This window comes from Mus pahari, chromosome 7, assembly GCF_900095145.1.
Source record: "Mus pahari chromosome 7, PAHARI_EIJ_v1.1, whole genome shotgun sequence".
In the NCBI taxonomy this organism is placed as follows: Eukaryota; Metazoa; Chordata; class Mammalia; order Rodentia; family Muridae; genus Mus; species Mus pahari.
The window spans coordinates 58,163,478-58,180,145 of record NC_034596.1 but is presented as its reverse complement, the minus strand read 5'-3'; the positions used below and the strand labels follow the sequence as shown (position 1 = coordinate 58,180,145).

The 16,668-nt window shown below is 35.9% G+C and overlaps 1 protein-coding gene across 3 annotated transcripts in view; it reads right to left on the bottom strand.

Annotated features, from left to right (window-relative positions):
- Positions 1 to 16,668, bottom strand: part of Lrfn5 (leucine rich repeat and fibronectin type III domain containing 5) — a 307,094-nt gene that overhangs the window by 10,792 nt on the left and 279,634 nt on the right. The window contains exons 3-5 of one of the 3 annotated variants that reach the window (XR_003844237.1): positions 5,545 to 6,949; positions 5,070 to 5,202; positions 2,996 to 3,056 (exon numbers count right to left, since the gene is read on the bottom strand). Coding sequence is in view for 2 of the 3 variants with exons in the window: in XM_021201685.2 (XP_021057344.1) it covers positions 2,201 to 3,056; positions 5,545 to 6,929 (2,241 nt within the window). In the remaining variant the exon portion in view is untranslated. Of the gene's footprint in view, positions 1 to 1,708; positions 3,057 to 5,069; positions 5,203 to 5,544; positions 6,950 to 16,668 lie in introns of those variants that run through there. The other 2 variants (XM_021201686.2, XM_021201685.2) reach the window with 2 other exon arrangements.

Sequence of the window (16,668 nt, the reverse complement as noted above, 5' to 3'; positions counted from 1 at the left end):
TTGTAAGATTGGAGTCTCTCAGTAGTTTCCAACAGGCACGCTGAGTGGCCTACTCTCTTTGATCTCCAGGTCTTCTTGTCCTCCATAAGCTTCTCTCTGTGAAGACTAGAAAACTTTGACCATTCCACGGTGTGGTAAGAAGTTGGTAAATCTTAGAATGGAAAGATTAACATGCTGCTGCCATTCTGTACTTCCTTAGAAATAATTTGATCAGTGTGAATTCCAAATACAGTTTGAATTATCCTTGTTACCATAGCAGTGCGGAGAGTCATTCTACCTTGAGAGGTGCTATGCTTTTATGAACTGTGGCCACACAGGTGACCGTACATGTCCTCGAGGAGCTGTCGATAGGGGCAGTGGAGAAAGATTAGCCTTTGCTCAATGAAAAGCAAATCCTCACAAAGGAAGCAAGAAAGGGATGGGATTTAGAAAGCACGAACGAGCCTGCTCTACAAGCTCTAAAACAGTTATGAAGGCTGGCACTAAACTCTTATCCAGTCATTTCAATCTGACCCATCATTTAATAGTAGCTAGAGGAAGCACATGTCATAAGATGGGCCTCTGCCAAATTTAAATTAATTGACTTAATTTGAGGCAGATGTGGTGGTGCAATTCTGTAATCCCACCACATGGGCAGTGGAAGCATGTGTGTAAGTTGACCTTGATGGGTAGTTTAGACCCTGGGAGTTCTGTTTGGTTGATATTGTTGTTCTTCCCATGAGGTTGCAAAACCCTTCAGCAAAATGACATTTGAAATTTAAATAAATAAAATATCCAATAAAAATATATGTGAACCTTGAAGGTAATCTTAACCTCAAAGTGGGAGTGAGATCAGTTTGGGATACCTGTGTGCTGAGTTGAGGGTCTAAAATTTTGCATATGACACAGCCTCACAGTAAAATGAAAGTAAAATTGGAAAGAAAAAAGTAGAACCATGTATCATTTAATAACTCCATACAGGTATATATCTATGAATCATGACTTCAATGAAACTCCAAGAATGTTTTATCAAGGAAACATACAACTAATTTTACATACTTCATAAAAATATTGTATCCCCACTATAATACATATGACTACGTTTACCATAGTCTTTTTTTTTTCTTAAGTTTTACTTTAAAAGACAATCAATCAACAGCACATTTATAGCAAATAAGAGAAAAAAAGTCACTCTGGTTAATGAGCAATGTGTTAAAGGGATGAGTCCTCCTTTAGAAATTTTTATTTTCTTGCTGATAAAAGCAAACACCTGTTTGAAAAATCAGGCTTACATCTTTATCTGATTCTTTACCTTTTATTAAAAAATAAAACACATTCATTCAACAGTTGTGCTCAGAATAATTGTGATCACCTTTATATTTATATGGATTAGCATATATGATAAATGTAAAATAAATTTCTTTTTATATTATCTTCCTCTGAAGAATCTGAATTATGAAACAAAAGTAGCTTAGACCAATTTAGGCACCTGAACCAATTTAGGAGCCTGAACTCTTCTTTAGAAGGTTACTCACTTTAGCCTTCCTGGTAATACTTAATTTGAATAATAAATTGAAATATTGCATTATTCCTTACAACATAATTGCCACTGAAAATAATGTAGTACCTTCACTGAAAAATTTCAATTATTCATAAACAGATTTCTATTTAAATTACAGAAATCTAATTTTTATGTGATAGGGTTTTACCTAAGAAACTGTTACTCATTTTGTGTAGATGGGGCTGTGAGACTAGCATGAACGTCAGAGGGCAATTTGTGGAAGTTTGTCTTCTCTTTCCACTATTGGTTCCCATTCACTAAGTGGTCAGGATTGGCAGGCTTGGTGCCTTTACAGGCTGAGAAATCTCTTGGCCCTGTGAGTACCATTTTTCAAAAATATGATTTACTGTCGGAGGGCTTGTATATTAGCCTTAGGGAAGGAGAAGGCACTGTTGTGGTATCTTGCTCTCCCAAGTTTGCCATTTTATTCATGTAACCTTCATGCATGTATATGAAGGTACTATTCTCTGATCTCTTAGAAGGTTTCTAAACACCTGAAATGAAAGTATCAGACACAAGAGAAGAACTTCAAATTTCAATTTCCTGTGTGAATTATCTCTGTGCTTTTTCAAAAGAGAAAGTAGATTACATAAGGGATTCGTATACGCACTACATATTTAAAACAGTTTCTTTTTCACAGCAAACATCAAAAGCGCAGTGCTAAGTCCACATTGCATTCATAGACATGCTTCTCTTAAGAGACAGCTGGGAATTACCATAGTGAAAAGAGTCCTTTAAGCCTCCACTGAGGGAGGCCCTGTGCCTGGCTCTAGCTCCCTCAGCAGGCACAGTGAGAAACTTACTTGGCTTGGTATGTGCTCTTTGAGATGTGGGCCCCTCTGTAACAGAATCAGGAGGGCAGCTAGCTAACTGCAAGGCAGTTGAGTTGTTCCTGTTAGTGTTTTGGGACTCAACATTTGTGACAGCTTCACTCTGCGGCTCAGCACTTGGCTTCGTGCCAGTCTTTCTTTTCTGCTTTTGAGACACAGGCGCACTTGAAGTCCAGGTAGGAGGCAAAGCAGAGGTAGTGGTAGAAGAGTCCTGACTCGAACATGTTTCTGAAGACTGAATTGCATTGTCACTGGCAACTTTACAGCACTGGGCATTCTCTTCATGGCCCATGGCTTGTTTGGACATGGACTGGGGCAGCGTGACACTGCAGCCTTGCATCTGAGCCCCATTAGTCTGAGAATAAACGTTGCTAACCTTCGTGACCTTGTGTTGCCCATTATTGTTACAAACCTTATACCGGATCATTAGTATGATGATGAAAACCAACACGGATGCAACAATGATTCCACCAATGATAATAATCATGGTGCCACCCAAAAACTGGGACTGCATAAAGTGGCAACGGACATAATCCTGTTCCGTAGTAAACTGGATGCAACCCACGACTCTTGTGGCAGTGAGGGAAGTGATGCCATCGTCATATATGGCCAAGACACACAAGTCATACATAGTTCCAGATGCCAGATTATTGACCAGAAATGTTTTGCTCGTAGGAGGTATCATTCTGAGGGACAATGGAATAGGTGTTAGTATCAGCAACAAACAACACATACTTGCAAAGTCATCATGACTTTAGCTCTGTCTCCTTCAGTCCTCATTAATATAAGCACATTTACAGCAGATCTGAAACATGGAGATGTGAACTGATCTTATATTTACCCAGTTAGAACAGCTGAAAGCTCATTGTTACAGTTCGAATTATATTAATGGAGCCTACACCAGGCCGTGACAAGCTTACTAATTACAATGCTTGGCAAAGCAGAACTCCTAATAAAAAGCCATTGCTAAAAAAATCATTTATGACAAATTGCTTTCGAAAGGTGTGACTATGACATTATCTGACTACTAAACAAATCCATTTAGCACTTACAGCACCTCAATGGCTGAAAGGCAATTTGAAGGGAAAGAAAACACTGACAATCACATTAGCAACCAGAATGGAACTGTGACTCCGAGAATTTGCTTTCCAAATCAGTAATAAGCTGCTATGGAACGGAACCTGCTGAGGCTATCTTTACTAACTTCTACTGTTTCCAGGATGAACAGATTTTATTTACAGACATCGTGATTTCTTCTGCCTTGGTTTCCAGTTTATTTTAATGAGTGCGATGTTCATGTGTGAGCAATAACCAGGACACAAAGCATTTGGTAAGAGTATGAATTCACTGAACCAACATATGTTGGTGACAATCTCAATCAGAACACTTTTTTTGTTGTTGTTTTTAAGTTTAGAGAAATTTCTCAAGCCATTCCACAGAAATGATTTTTATGGGTTCCTATTTATTGCTAACTTTTTTTCTAAGATGTAACCAAATAAAATTTAAAGTATAATTATTTTGGAAGTAAAGAGTGAAACTATAAATTTTCCTGAAAATGAATTATAAAAAAATAAAATGGGACACAAAATACACAGTGTGCTCTGAATGCACCAAAAATATTACTAGAGCAGGTGTTCATAATCAAAATCAATGCTGCCAATCAATCAGTGTATTGTAAATGTTGTATATCAATGTATAAACTTTATAAAATGCAATGGAATGGATATTGATGTTTTGAAGATGACATTCACTATGGTCTGGAATTCAGCAAGGTTCTCAGCACTACAAAGATTTTTTTTTTCCCCTTTGGGATTTTGCAAGCAAAATGTGGCTTATCACAGAGTTAACACTTATAATGTATGGACAGTACAGGAAAGTATGGTGAGGTCAGCATTTCTCATTGAATAACAGTTGAATATCATCTGTGGAGAGCCTGTGAGAGAGCAGTAAACTACATTTTGCTAATACTCATATGTCATAGTGTGCCACCACATCCATTTACTGATGAGAGGGATATTAGAAACCACTTAGCCTAATTGTTCTCTTTTTAAAGATGAGGAAATTAAAACTCAATCAGGTAGAACCTGGTCAAGGATTGATTACATAGCTAGCTAAGATACTTTTTTATTTTTCCCACTAGTGTACATTTATTTTAAGAAATTAATCTCATTTCTATACATGAATGGAACACAAATTATTTTCAAGGATTTAGCTTCTATATATAAGAACTAAACTGACCTAAAAGATTATAGTTTTTCAAAACTGTGACTTTATATCATTTCCTAGGGGTAATAATAATATGTCATGTGTAAGATTATATGGAATAAAAATTGTGAATTTCCACCTGAAAATTGGACAAGATGCGACTATAAATCAATGAGGCTGAACTTTAGAAAAACATACCAGAAACTCATTAGCAGATGCAAGTTCTCCATCACTGTCCTGTCCAGTACTTGGATACATAACTCCAGTGATACTTTCACTGCTCAAAATATGATGTTCAGTCTCTTTGGAAGTATCTTAAGAACCCATGCACATAAAACAGCATACACACACATAACTCAACCATTCAAAGAATCAGTCTCATTAGTTTATAGTTACATCCTATTTATCACCCAAGAGTGGCAATACCCATTTGGTCACCCACCTTTTTCACAAGACTTGATTCCAAAAAGCTTGTTTCCAAAACTGAAACTCACCCTCAAAGACGAAGATTTGCCACCACTGAGGATATTCAAAATAGTATGCCGAAGGTTCTAAAGATAACTCCAAAACTGCTTTGAGCAATGGCTGCATCTTTGGAGTAATGGGATAGCCTCCCCACGTGACTTCCTTGAAGGAAAGAACACTCATGTGGATGTGTAAATTCTGGTATGTTTTTGAAATTTTAAAGTATATCTGGCTTGTATGATAGTCACATCCCTCATATGAGTTAAAAAATAATAGACATAGTATTAAATATAAATGTATACCATTTGAAAACAATGCCATTCAAATTTCTTCCCCACATATACTTATCAGTTCATAAATTACATTATCCACTATAAGGCTGGATTGCTACATTTACATCACATTGTAGCAGTTTCCATTTAGAAACAATACAAAGACATAGTGCTTTACAAACCCTGCACTATATTGGTCAGCAAAGATCCATTTTGGCTGAATTTTTCTTACCTGTAAACAAGGGTGTCATCGTAAGTACCATTGTACTGGATTTGAAACATACGGATTCCGGGAATATTTCTTTGAAAATTAAATTTAAGTAGTGCTGTTGACGAAGTTGCTTCTGCCACCACGATTTTGTCTTGACTCATTTTTGTATCACCATTACTACTGCTAGCATTCGAACCTGACTTAGTGGATGTGGAGATATCTGAAGAACCAGGATCAGGCTCGTGGATATGATTGGTGCTGTTTAGTAGGTGAGGGAGTTTAATTATGTGAAGATCCACGGTTTGTGTTGCTTCCCCTGCCGGATTGGAAGCAATACAGGTAAAAGCTCCTGTATCTTTTACAGTTGTTATAAGGATGTCAAGTGTCCCATTATCATACACCAGAGATCTTGTTGCATTTGAAATCAGCTTCCCTTCAGGAGAAATCCAATGAATGGCAGGTTCAGGGTCTCCTCTAGCTTTACACCTCAATGTTGCCCTTTGACCCTCCAAGACTCTCATCTCATGTGTATGACGAGTGATGAGCGGAGGCTCACACAAAAACTCTTCCTCAGGAATTGACCAAAAATAACGACCAGTTAAAAGTGCAGGAGAAGCACACGTCTCAAGGTCGTCTTCTCTCGACAGTCGCCTCAGCCACAGCAACTCACAATTGCAATGCAAGGGGTTTCCACCAAAACTCAATGCAAAAGTCGATGGGCTTATGATTCCTGAGGTGGCCAGCACCTGTGCTCGCTGAAAGAGAGGATCAGGAGGCAGCTTTTGCAGTTTATTTGATGTTACATCTAGCCGAGTCATCTTGTGCAAGTGGGAGAAAGTACCCTTAGGAATGTTGTCAATCATGTTGTGATCCAAACTAAGGGTGTGCAAGCTCACCATCTTCTCTACAGCATCCCAGGGAATCGTTTCTAGATTATTATAGGACAGGTCCAGCTCCTCAAGGGCAAAAACATCGTCGAAGGCTGTGGAAGAAATTAAAGTCAGCTGATTGTTGTTCAATATCAAATGGTGGAGATTGGAAAGCCCACTGAACATATCATTTGTAATTTTAGTCAATCTGTTGCTATTCAAATGCAGTGCTCTCAAATTTCGTAGATCAGCAAAAGCATGGGGTGTAATAAAACTTATTGTATTCCTGGATAGAGTCAGGTCCACCAAGCTGGTCATATTGGCAAAATCTTTCCTTTTGATATTTGTAACAAAATTGTCTGCCAGTCGTAGCTCCACAGTTCTTCTGTCAATGTTTGGTGGAACAAATAGAAGCCCTTTCTTGGCACAAAGGGTTGCAAGATTTGGAGACAAAATCTGACAGACACAACGCTTTGGACAGATCTGAGCTCGCACAGCTATGCCAATGAGAAACAGGTAAAAAAGGAATTTTTCCATTGTAGATCAGGATTAAGAGCCTGCAAAAAAGATATAAAGGAGAGTTCAAAATTCAATAATTGTATATTTCATATCTGCACTGGAATATTTTATATAAATAGGATCACAGAAATTGTAGTATTGGTTAATATATCAAATGAGTATTAATATTCTTTGTCTATTATCTGTGGTAGACACCAAGGAAGAATAATATAACTAGACAGGATGTAATATTAATTGAAAGAAATTAAAAAAGGATTTCTATCATTCTGTGTATTGAGAACCATTCTAAAATATGTCCAAGGTATCTCAAACAACTTAAATACAGAGAGAGAGAGAGAGAGAGAGAGAGAGAGAGAGAGAGAGAGAGAGAGAGAGAGAGAGAGAGATTTGTGCCTGAGATTAGAGAGTTAGGGTTTCAGAAAAGAAACAGAAATCTGATTTAAGACAACTCTTTTTACCCAAGTGAGTTCCAGAGATTATGAGCTTATTTAGTCACTCAACAGCTTCAGAAGCAGGAGTGGAATGTTAGCTATTGGAATAGTTTATAACTAATAGTTGAAAGGAGATGTTAAACCCTCACATTCTGGCTCCAAAAGCAGCTGTATCTTATTCTCTATCTTTCTATCTATCTATCTATCTATCTATCTATCTATCTATCTATCTATCTATCTATCTATCTATATTGTTTTACACAAGCGAGAAAATGCTGTAGCATATCACCCAACTTTATTTGAAAATCAATAAAAATGTAAATTTTTCTAGAAGCATTACATATTTTTGTGAAAATGTTATGCCATAATATTCACTTGTTTCACGTATTACTTAATGTAGCTATAGTGAATTCATTATTCTCAACTGGTAGAGTCTTGTTTTTGTGATGATTGCTAGTATTGAACTAGACCTTCAATGGGGGAACAAAATGTGCAATAAAACCCCCACAGTTTCAGATACTCCAAGTTATTTTGCATGATGCTGATAAGTAAAGTAGTAAATTTAAAAAGTGAGGTGTGATTTCTCTGGGAGACACTGTCCAAAACCACAACAGGAAGAAAATAATGCAGGTGGTTCATGAGCAGGCAACTGGAAGGGCATAGTTAAATAATGAACTGATTGGTACTCAGTATATACCAGAGGCAGATATCTAGTATCTCGTAAGGTGGATTATAAGGAGGTTGCCAGAAAAGTAAATAAAAATCTAGTGATATGTGGAACAATACCAAGAACACAACACAAATATAATTGAAGTTCAGAAAATGATAGGAAAGCAAAGACACACTTGTAGAAGTACAGGGAAGCCATTTTCTAAATGCAATTTCTAAAACGTATCTGAGCTTAAAATGAAGAAACCACAATCTTGCTGTAATAATCAGAGGAAAAGAAAAAAAATCTTAAAAGCCTTCCTAGAAATGAAAACCATTATGTAATGTGAGGCAAACACATTACAATACTAACCTACTCACTGAGCCATCTACATGAAAAAGGGATGGGGGATTATGAAAGTGTCTTCAATGGCTCTAAGCAAAAGGGAAACATTTTAAATTGTATATAGTAATATTTTAATAAAACATAAATATAAGGAAAATCATCACAGAAACAAAGACATTTCTTATCAACAAACAAAAAGCTGTAAGACAATAGAGTATATTTTGTCTTCAGAGGAAAGGTGCATCTAACATCAGGAACTTGGGTCATTATAAAATGAGTGGGAAACAGAATATATGATGAATTAATGGGTGAAGATATTATACCCTTATAATACATAAAAATAGGATAAATATCTTTAAAAAGTAACAAGAAACTCCTGTTTTCTTCCTGATTATCAAAAGGCAGAAATTATACTTTGAGACAATAGCATCATAATGTGTTGTGTATAGAAATACAAAGTAATTTAACTCTTGTTACTTAAATAGTCCATTTAGATTCACAACATGGAGCAGGTTGTATACCCCAGAGAGAAAATGTAAATAAAATCTATCATCGCAATAGGAAATGTAAAATATACATAAGATAAAAGGACAAAAATTAAAGAAAAATAAATAAATAATTTATATGAAAGCCTGAATCAACAAGTTTCCAATTCGAAAAAAATGGGTGAAGAATAAAAGGACCCAAATAAGCTTTTGTAAAGTACTGTAGACATGGTAGAAAATTGCCATTGTGTAAATTGATGAGAAACAAAATCTAAATAAGAACATTTAGGAAAATATGAAGACAAACTACAAACACTTTAAAAGACAAAGGAATTTAATGGCTTATATACCAGTAACTATGCCAACTTAAATAAAAGCACAAATTTACAATAAAATATAATATGCTGAGACAACTACCTGGAGAAAATATCACATTCTGGAAACATGTGCAAAACATCATAAAATTATTCTAGGTCAAACTGAAGAACATTACAGCCAGGAATCACAATTTAAATATATACTATATTATATATGATCACATAGGGAGGTAAGGGTCTGTCTGTGTGAAAGAGGTTGTGGTAGTGGGCATATTTATGAATCTTGGAGAAATCTGTGTAGAAACTGTCCGTGGAATTATTGCAAGTATTTTAGAACTACATATAGATGAAAAGTATGTTGGCTGGTTTTGTGTGTCAACTTGACACAAGCTGGAGTTATCACAGAGAAAGGAGAAACCCTTGAGGAAATGCCTCCAGGAGTTCCAGCTGTAAGGCACTTTCTCAATTAGTGATCAAGGGTGGGAGGATCCATTGTGGGTGGTGTCATCCCTAGCTTGGTAGTCATGGGTTCTATAAGAAAGCAAGCTGAACCAGGGGTAGCAAGCCAATAAGTCAGAACCCACTTCTGACCCCCATGGCCTCCACATCAGCTCCTGCTTCCTGGCCTGCTTGAGTTCCAGCCCTGACTTCCTTTAGTGAGGAACAGCAATGTGGAAAGTGTAAGATGAATAAACACTTTCCTCCCCAACTTGCTTCTTGGTCATCATATTTTGTGCAGAATACAAACCTTGACTAAGTCAAAGATACTATACGATACTACACCGTCATTTAGTAAGAAATGAATGATGATGATTTTAAGAGACATATTAACTTAGTTCTATATTATGTCTAAATTTAAATTTGCTTCCTATTTCATAGAACAACTTACTGCTGTATCAAGAGATAATAGAAATGTCACTGAAGTTTTGACTGTTTAAAATTTAGAATAGCCAGGCTTGGTGGCACATGCCTTTAATCCCAGCACTTGGGAGGCAGAGGCAGGCAAATTTCTGAGTTCGATGCCAGCCTGGTCTACAAAATGAGTTCCAGGACAGCCAGGGCTATACAGAGAAACCCTGTCTTGAAAAAAAAATTTTTTTAATAAATTTAAAATAGGCATAAAAACTCTCTAACCACTGTCTTTAATTCTACCTAACATTTCTAAGTATTGATAATAATAAATTGCTTGTGGGAGCTTTCTAATGTGAGTAGCACAAGGCGAACCTTTACTTTTCAAAATATTTAATACCAGAAATCATGCAAGGAAACAGTTTCATCTCCATATCCAAACCAGGATTAATATATAATGAGTTTTATCATTATATTGATAACCACTTGGACAGTAATTATATTTTACTATAATAATGATTTTTTTTAAAACTACAAATATTAACAACATATGGATGCTTAATCTAGGCATTTAAAACATCTGTCTCTTGCTCTCTGGAAATATCAAATTGTAAGTTACACAAGTAAGTTTGGCTAAGAATTTTAGAAGGGATGTAACACCCCCAAGTTGGAACATTGTTGTAACACTTTAGATAATTTCTCCACATCTCTGAATTACATATTCTTTCAAGAAAACTCTTCTCAGACACAAAAACAACTCACGTATAAGCAAAGAAGCAAATGCCGCACACACACTATAAAATGATTTTTATACAACTCTCTGCTTATGAGTGTTACATAACATATGCTCAAGAGCTAGTGTTTATTTGGCAACTGGAGTGGGGTATCAAAGCAAATTGAGATTTTACAAGCAACACAGATTACAATGTATTTAGTAGAGAAACCAGTGTAGCAGAGTTAAGCTTCTGAATTCCCCTGCAGCTGCTCTCCCTTTAGGAGAGCTCTAATATGTCTGCTGGTGTAGGATTGTTCAGACTGGCACCCAGAAGCAATCAGTAATGTCCACTGATTCTGAGTGTAGGAGATATTGAAGTGGTTCAACTTCGGACAAGGATATTTTATTCAGTGAAACACAATTGACTATATAATTCAAAGAACATTTTTCATTTTCTGTTTATGTAAATTCTTTAGAGAACTTAGAATCATAATTTATTTATTTATTTACATATTTAAATGTTTTCATATATGTATGTGTGTGAGTTTTTGTGGAGGCCAGTCAAGAGCATTAGTTCCTTGATGCTGTACTTACAGGTTGTAGTTAATTGCTTGACATAGGTGTTGGGCAACAGGTGCTTATAACTACTAAGACAACGAAGCACAAATAATTTAAACCACACTCTCCATAAAGGCACATATTAAAGACATTATGATTACGTCGATCACACTCAGGTGTCAAAATATGACATAATAATGATCAACTGGTCTTTAATAGTTATTAGTAAAACTCATTATCATTGAATATAGTTAGTAAAATTCCATAAAACATCCCCATGTTGCTAAATAAACTCTTTGAAGCTTAAAAAATGGCATTTAATTAGAGCAAATACAATTAAAACAAAAAGTGGAATAGGAGAAATTCTGAATTAACCTATCTTTCGATACTTAAATTTAAACAGTTAAATAGGTCAGTGGAGGGGCCGGGAGTGGTGGCACATGCCTTTAATCCCAGCACTTGGGAGGCAGAGGCAGTCAGATTCATGAGTTCAAGGCCAGCCTGGTATACAGAGTTCCAGGACAGCCAGAACTACACAGAGAAACCATGTCTTGAAAAAACAAACAAACAAACAAAAAATAAAACAAAAAAATAGGTCAGTGGATTCGTAGTATCACATTAGGTTATATTTTCATATCTAACTCAAGAGAAAATGTATTTTATTGTAACAGATATGTATATATGAATTTTTATGGATGTGCTTCATTAGAAACTAGATAAGAAAAAATTAAATAATAAAACAGTAATTACCATTTATTTTTATTAGATATTTTCTTTATTTATATTACAAATGTTATCCCGTTTCCTTGTTTCCCCTCTGAAAATCCCCTATCGCATCCTCCCTCCCCCTGCTCACCAACCCACTCAAGACAGGACTGCTTCCCTGTCTTGGCATTCCCCTACACTGGTGCATCTAGCCTTCTCAGGACCAATGGCCTCAACTCCCATTGATGTCCCACAAGGCCAACCTCTGCTACAAATGCAGCTGGTACCATGGATTCCTCCATGTGTACTCTATGGACAGTGCTTTAGTCCCTGGGAGCTCTGGAGGTACTGTTAGGTTCATATTGTTGTTCCTCCTATGAGGCTGCAAGCTCTTTGTGCTCCTTTGGTCCTTTCTCTAGCTCCTCCATTGGGGACCTTGTGCTCAGTCCAATAGTTGGCTGAGGGCATCTACCTCTTTATTTGTCAGGCACTGGCAGAACCTCTCAGGACACAGTAGTGTTCTGATAGAATGCATGGGATTATTTTAATCTTCTTATATCTGTTGTCATATGTTTTGTGCCCGATTATATAGTCAATTTTGGAGAAGGTACCATGAGATGCAGAGAAGAAAGTATATTCTTTTGATTTAGGATGAAATGTCCTATAGATAACTGTTAAATCGATTGGTCCATAACTTTTGTTAGTTTCACGGTGTCTTTGTTTAGTTTGTGTTTCCCTGATCTCTCCATTGATGAAAGTGGGGTGTTGAAGTCCCCCACAATTATTGTGTGAGGTGCAGTGTGTGTTTTAGCTTTACTAAAGTTTTTTTTGTTTTTATTTTTATTTTTTAATCAATGTAGGTGCCCTTGCTTTTGGAGCATGTATGTTCAGAATTGAGAGTTCTTAGTAGATTTTTTCCCTTTGATAAGTATGAAGTGTCCTTCCTTATTATTATTATTTTTGATGACTTTCTGTTGAAAGTCACTTTTTTTTTTTCACCATATGAGAATGGCTACTCCAGATTGTGTTTTGAAACCATTTGCTTAGATAAATGTTTTCCAGCCCTTCCTCTGAGTTAGTGTTTTACTTTGACACTGAAGTGCATTTCCTGTATACAACAAAATGCTGGGTATTGTTTATGTATCCAGTCTGTTATTCGTTGTCTTTTTATTGGGGAATTGAGTCCATTGATGTTAAGAGATATTAAGGAACATTGGTTGTTGCTTCCTGTTATTTTTGATGTTATTTTTATGTTTGTGTGTCTAACTTCTTTCAGGTTTGTTGAAATATTACATTCTTGCTCTTTCTAGGGTGTAGTTTCTCTTCCTGTGTTGGAGTTTTCCATTTATTATCCTTTGTAGGGCTGGATTTGTGGAAAGATACTGTGTAAATTTGGTTATGTCATGAAAAATTTTTGTTTCTTCATCTATGGTAATTGAGAGTTGGGTTGGCATTTGTGTTCTCTTAGGGTCTGTATGAGATCTGCCCAGGATCTTCTAGCTCTCATAATCTCTGGTGAGAAGTCTTGTGTAATTCTAGAAGGTCTGCATTTATATGTTACTTGACCTTTTTTCCTTTTAATATTCTTTACTCGTTTAAAGCACTTGGTGTTTTGATTATCATATGACAAGAGGAATTTCTTTTCTGTTCCAATCTATTTGGAGTTCTGTAGGCTTCTTCATGGGCATCTCTTTCTTTAGATTAGGGAAGTTTTTTTCTATAACTTTGTTGAAGGTACTTTCTGGCCCTTTCCTTTGGGAATCATTACTCTCTTCTATACCTGTTATCCTTAGGTTTGGTCTTCTCATTGTAATAAATAAATAAATCATAGATTTCCTGGATATTTCAGGTTAGCTTTTTGCATTTTTGCATTTTTTGACTGTTGTGTCAATGTTTTCTGTGGTACTTTCTGCACATAACTTGCAGGCAGATCTCTGTTGCAGGTCCCAGAGCTTGTAGCTGTGTTTCATTAATAGTTCTTTTTCTTCTCTGGTACTATACAAAGTACATTCAAATGCTTTTTAATCCTCATATAATTGCACATAAATTGCATACATTTCATTTTCAAACATAAACTCAAAAGCAGAACTATTAATTAATTCCAGGTCATATGAGCTGATTAAATGTAACTAAGAGTGACTCCTTCTGAAGCTAACATCACACCTAGAATGTTAGGTTACACATTGTGAATATGTGTTATGTGTTCTGACTATAGAAAATGATAATGATTTTTGAGAATCTTTAAGCTCATAACATAATTTTTCACTTATTTTCCAGATCTCTTTGTGCACTGTATTGATGACTGACTTAAAAGTTTTTTGGATGGCAATGCTAATTATATGCTTAAATACCAACTATGATTTCATTTTGGCATGCTAAGATATGGCTGTGACCTTCCTAATGCTTCCATCCTGAATCCTATGTATTCCTTAAAGAATATATAAATTATAGCTAGTAGAAAGGAGACTGGATTCTGTCCAACAGTACCTCCCAGTACACCCTTACTTGTGTGATCAGATTGCCTTTGCTCAGAATTTATAATGTCATCAGAAATCTGTGAATATTGAGAAATGCCACAAATAACTGTGATAAGTGCATTTCCTCTAACAGAAAATATGTGGGAAAAGAAAGAAGTCAAAAAGGACAGCCTCATACAAAACAGTTAAAGATTCTCAACAGTGCTATGACATCAGTAGTTTGGAATAGTAACACCAGTCAGCCAGGACTCGTTTACATCAGTTTCCTTAAAATTAGCTTCTGTGTGCAGAGACCTCCATACATGTTATTCAGAAAAAAAAAGTGAGAAGGACTCTGTAAAGGATTGAGGCATGTAGGAAAAGTGAAAATTCTACTTAAAATTTGTAGTAAGTAAGCCAGCAGTGTATCAGTAAAAGTAATCTGTGACATAGATAGATATGTTGACAAGTGATAAGCTATTTTGTATATGAAATATATTTCCCAAGCTATACACTCAAAAGGTTATAGTGAGATAAGGGAAAGTTTTATTCTTTTTCTGGTATGTCAGTAAAAATGAACTATAAAGAGGATGGATGATGTAGATGAAAGGGAAAGCTCTCCTCTAAAAGGTTCACAGATAAGTAGCCTGCAGAAGAGGAAGTGACAGTAAGTAGGACCTCAAGAGAAGAGCATATTTTTTTCTCTCATATGAGCAGATACTATCTCTCCCCGCATGTAAGACTCAGAAGATTTTTTTTCCCCAACTATGGGTGCCTTTAAGGAAAGAGCAGAATTAAAAGAACTTGGATTCTTCCTCACAGTACAATGCATTTACTACATCTCCGTGAGGAACTAAACATGTTATTAGATGCCTATGGTTATAACTTGTATTTAGTCAAAGAGTTTTTTTTTTCTATTGGATTTCCATCAGAGATAATCAGTTATTGGTGGACACAGGATACAGGAAGATTCATCATAAAACAACATAACAAGACAGATTCAATTAAATCACCAACATTTTATGCCATGCCAATCCATTTAAGTTATGAGAATATGGAAGTTCAATCCATACAAGTCATCTTGGTTAGGACAATGTAAGTGTCATACAATGTTAAAAAGTATGATGAAATAAATCATAGAGTATGGTCAATCCAATATTGCTATTACAATGGGTTTTTTTGAAAATTAAAGAGATTGACTTCTAAGTATTCACATAAAAATTGATAAACACGTAGGGTAATGAATATGTTAATTGTACTTAACCATTTCCAAACGTATGTATAATTGAAAACCATTGTATCTGTTATTTCAATATTTAAGGAAGAGCTACAAAATGGAATTTGAATATGATTTTTCTACCAATTGCAATAATAACAATTTGTGCAATTAGTCATACAACAAACCACCCAAGTAAGATCCTAATAAGCTGGATGAGAATAAAGGGTAGCTAGTTTTAATTATGTAGTGAACTATATCAAAGGGGCAAATAGGAAATGGTTGTTCACACGAATCTCAAGAAAAACTCTAAGCAGATGGAAAGATACTTTTAGCTTGTCAGAGTAAGAAAATTTGTCTCAGAGCTGAACCTCACATCAAGTCTGACAGAGTGAAACCTAATGCATGGCAGTGTCTCCTGACCATAATATGCTCAGGCCAGTGCCAACAGCATGTATCACATGAGAAACATTATCCATGTAACATCAGAATTGCAACTGCAAAGTTTTATCCAACCTCAGGGAGAAAGGAATTCTATAAAGAAGATACAAGAATGACTACAGGACTGTGCCCCTTTGGAGCACAATGCTGATGTGGTGACAGTCACACCACAGAATGTGACAGCCTTGTACTAGGACAGCCTTGTACTAGGAATTACAAAGAGAATCTTTTAACATCCACCCATACCAACTAGAGACTATGCTCCATTGTCAGGCCTACGATCCAACCTAATGTTTATAGAATAAGACATCCAAAGACTCCATAGGACATTTTAGGTACAATACTCAAATTCACAATCTGCTTTCATTCAGACCTGTCCAAATTTAAATAATAAAGGATGGTGTGAGAACACATTTAATTGGGGTAGGACTTTGCATTAAACATGCTTCAAGACTCAATATTGGGCTGTTGTAATCTTAAACTGAACACAATCTTGGACCTCATAAAATTGCAAAGCTTCTGTAAGGCAAAAGACACTGTCAACAAGACAAAAAGGCCACCAACAGATTGGGAAAGGATTTTTACCAATC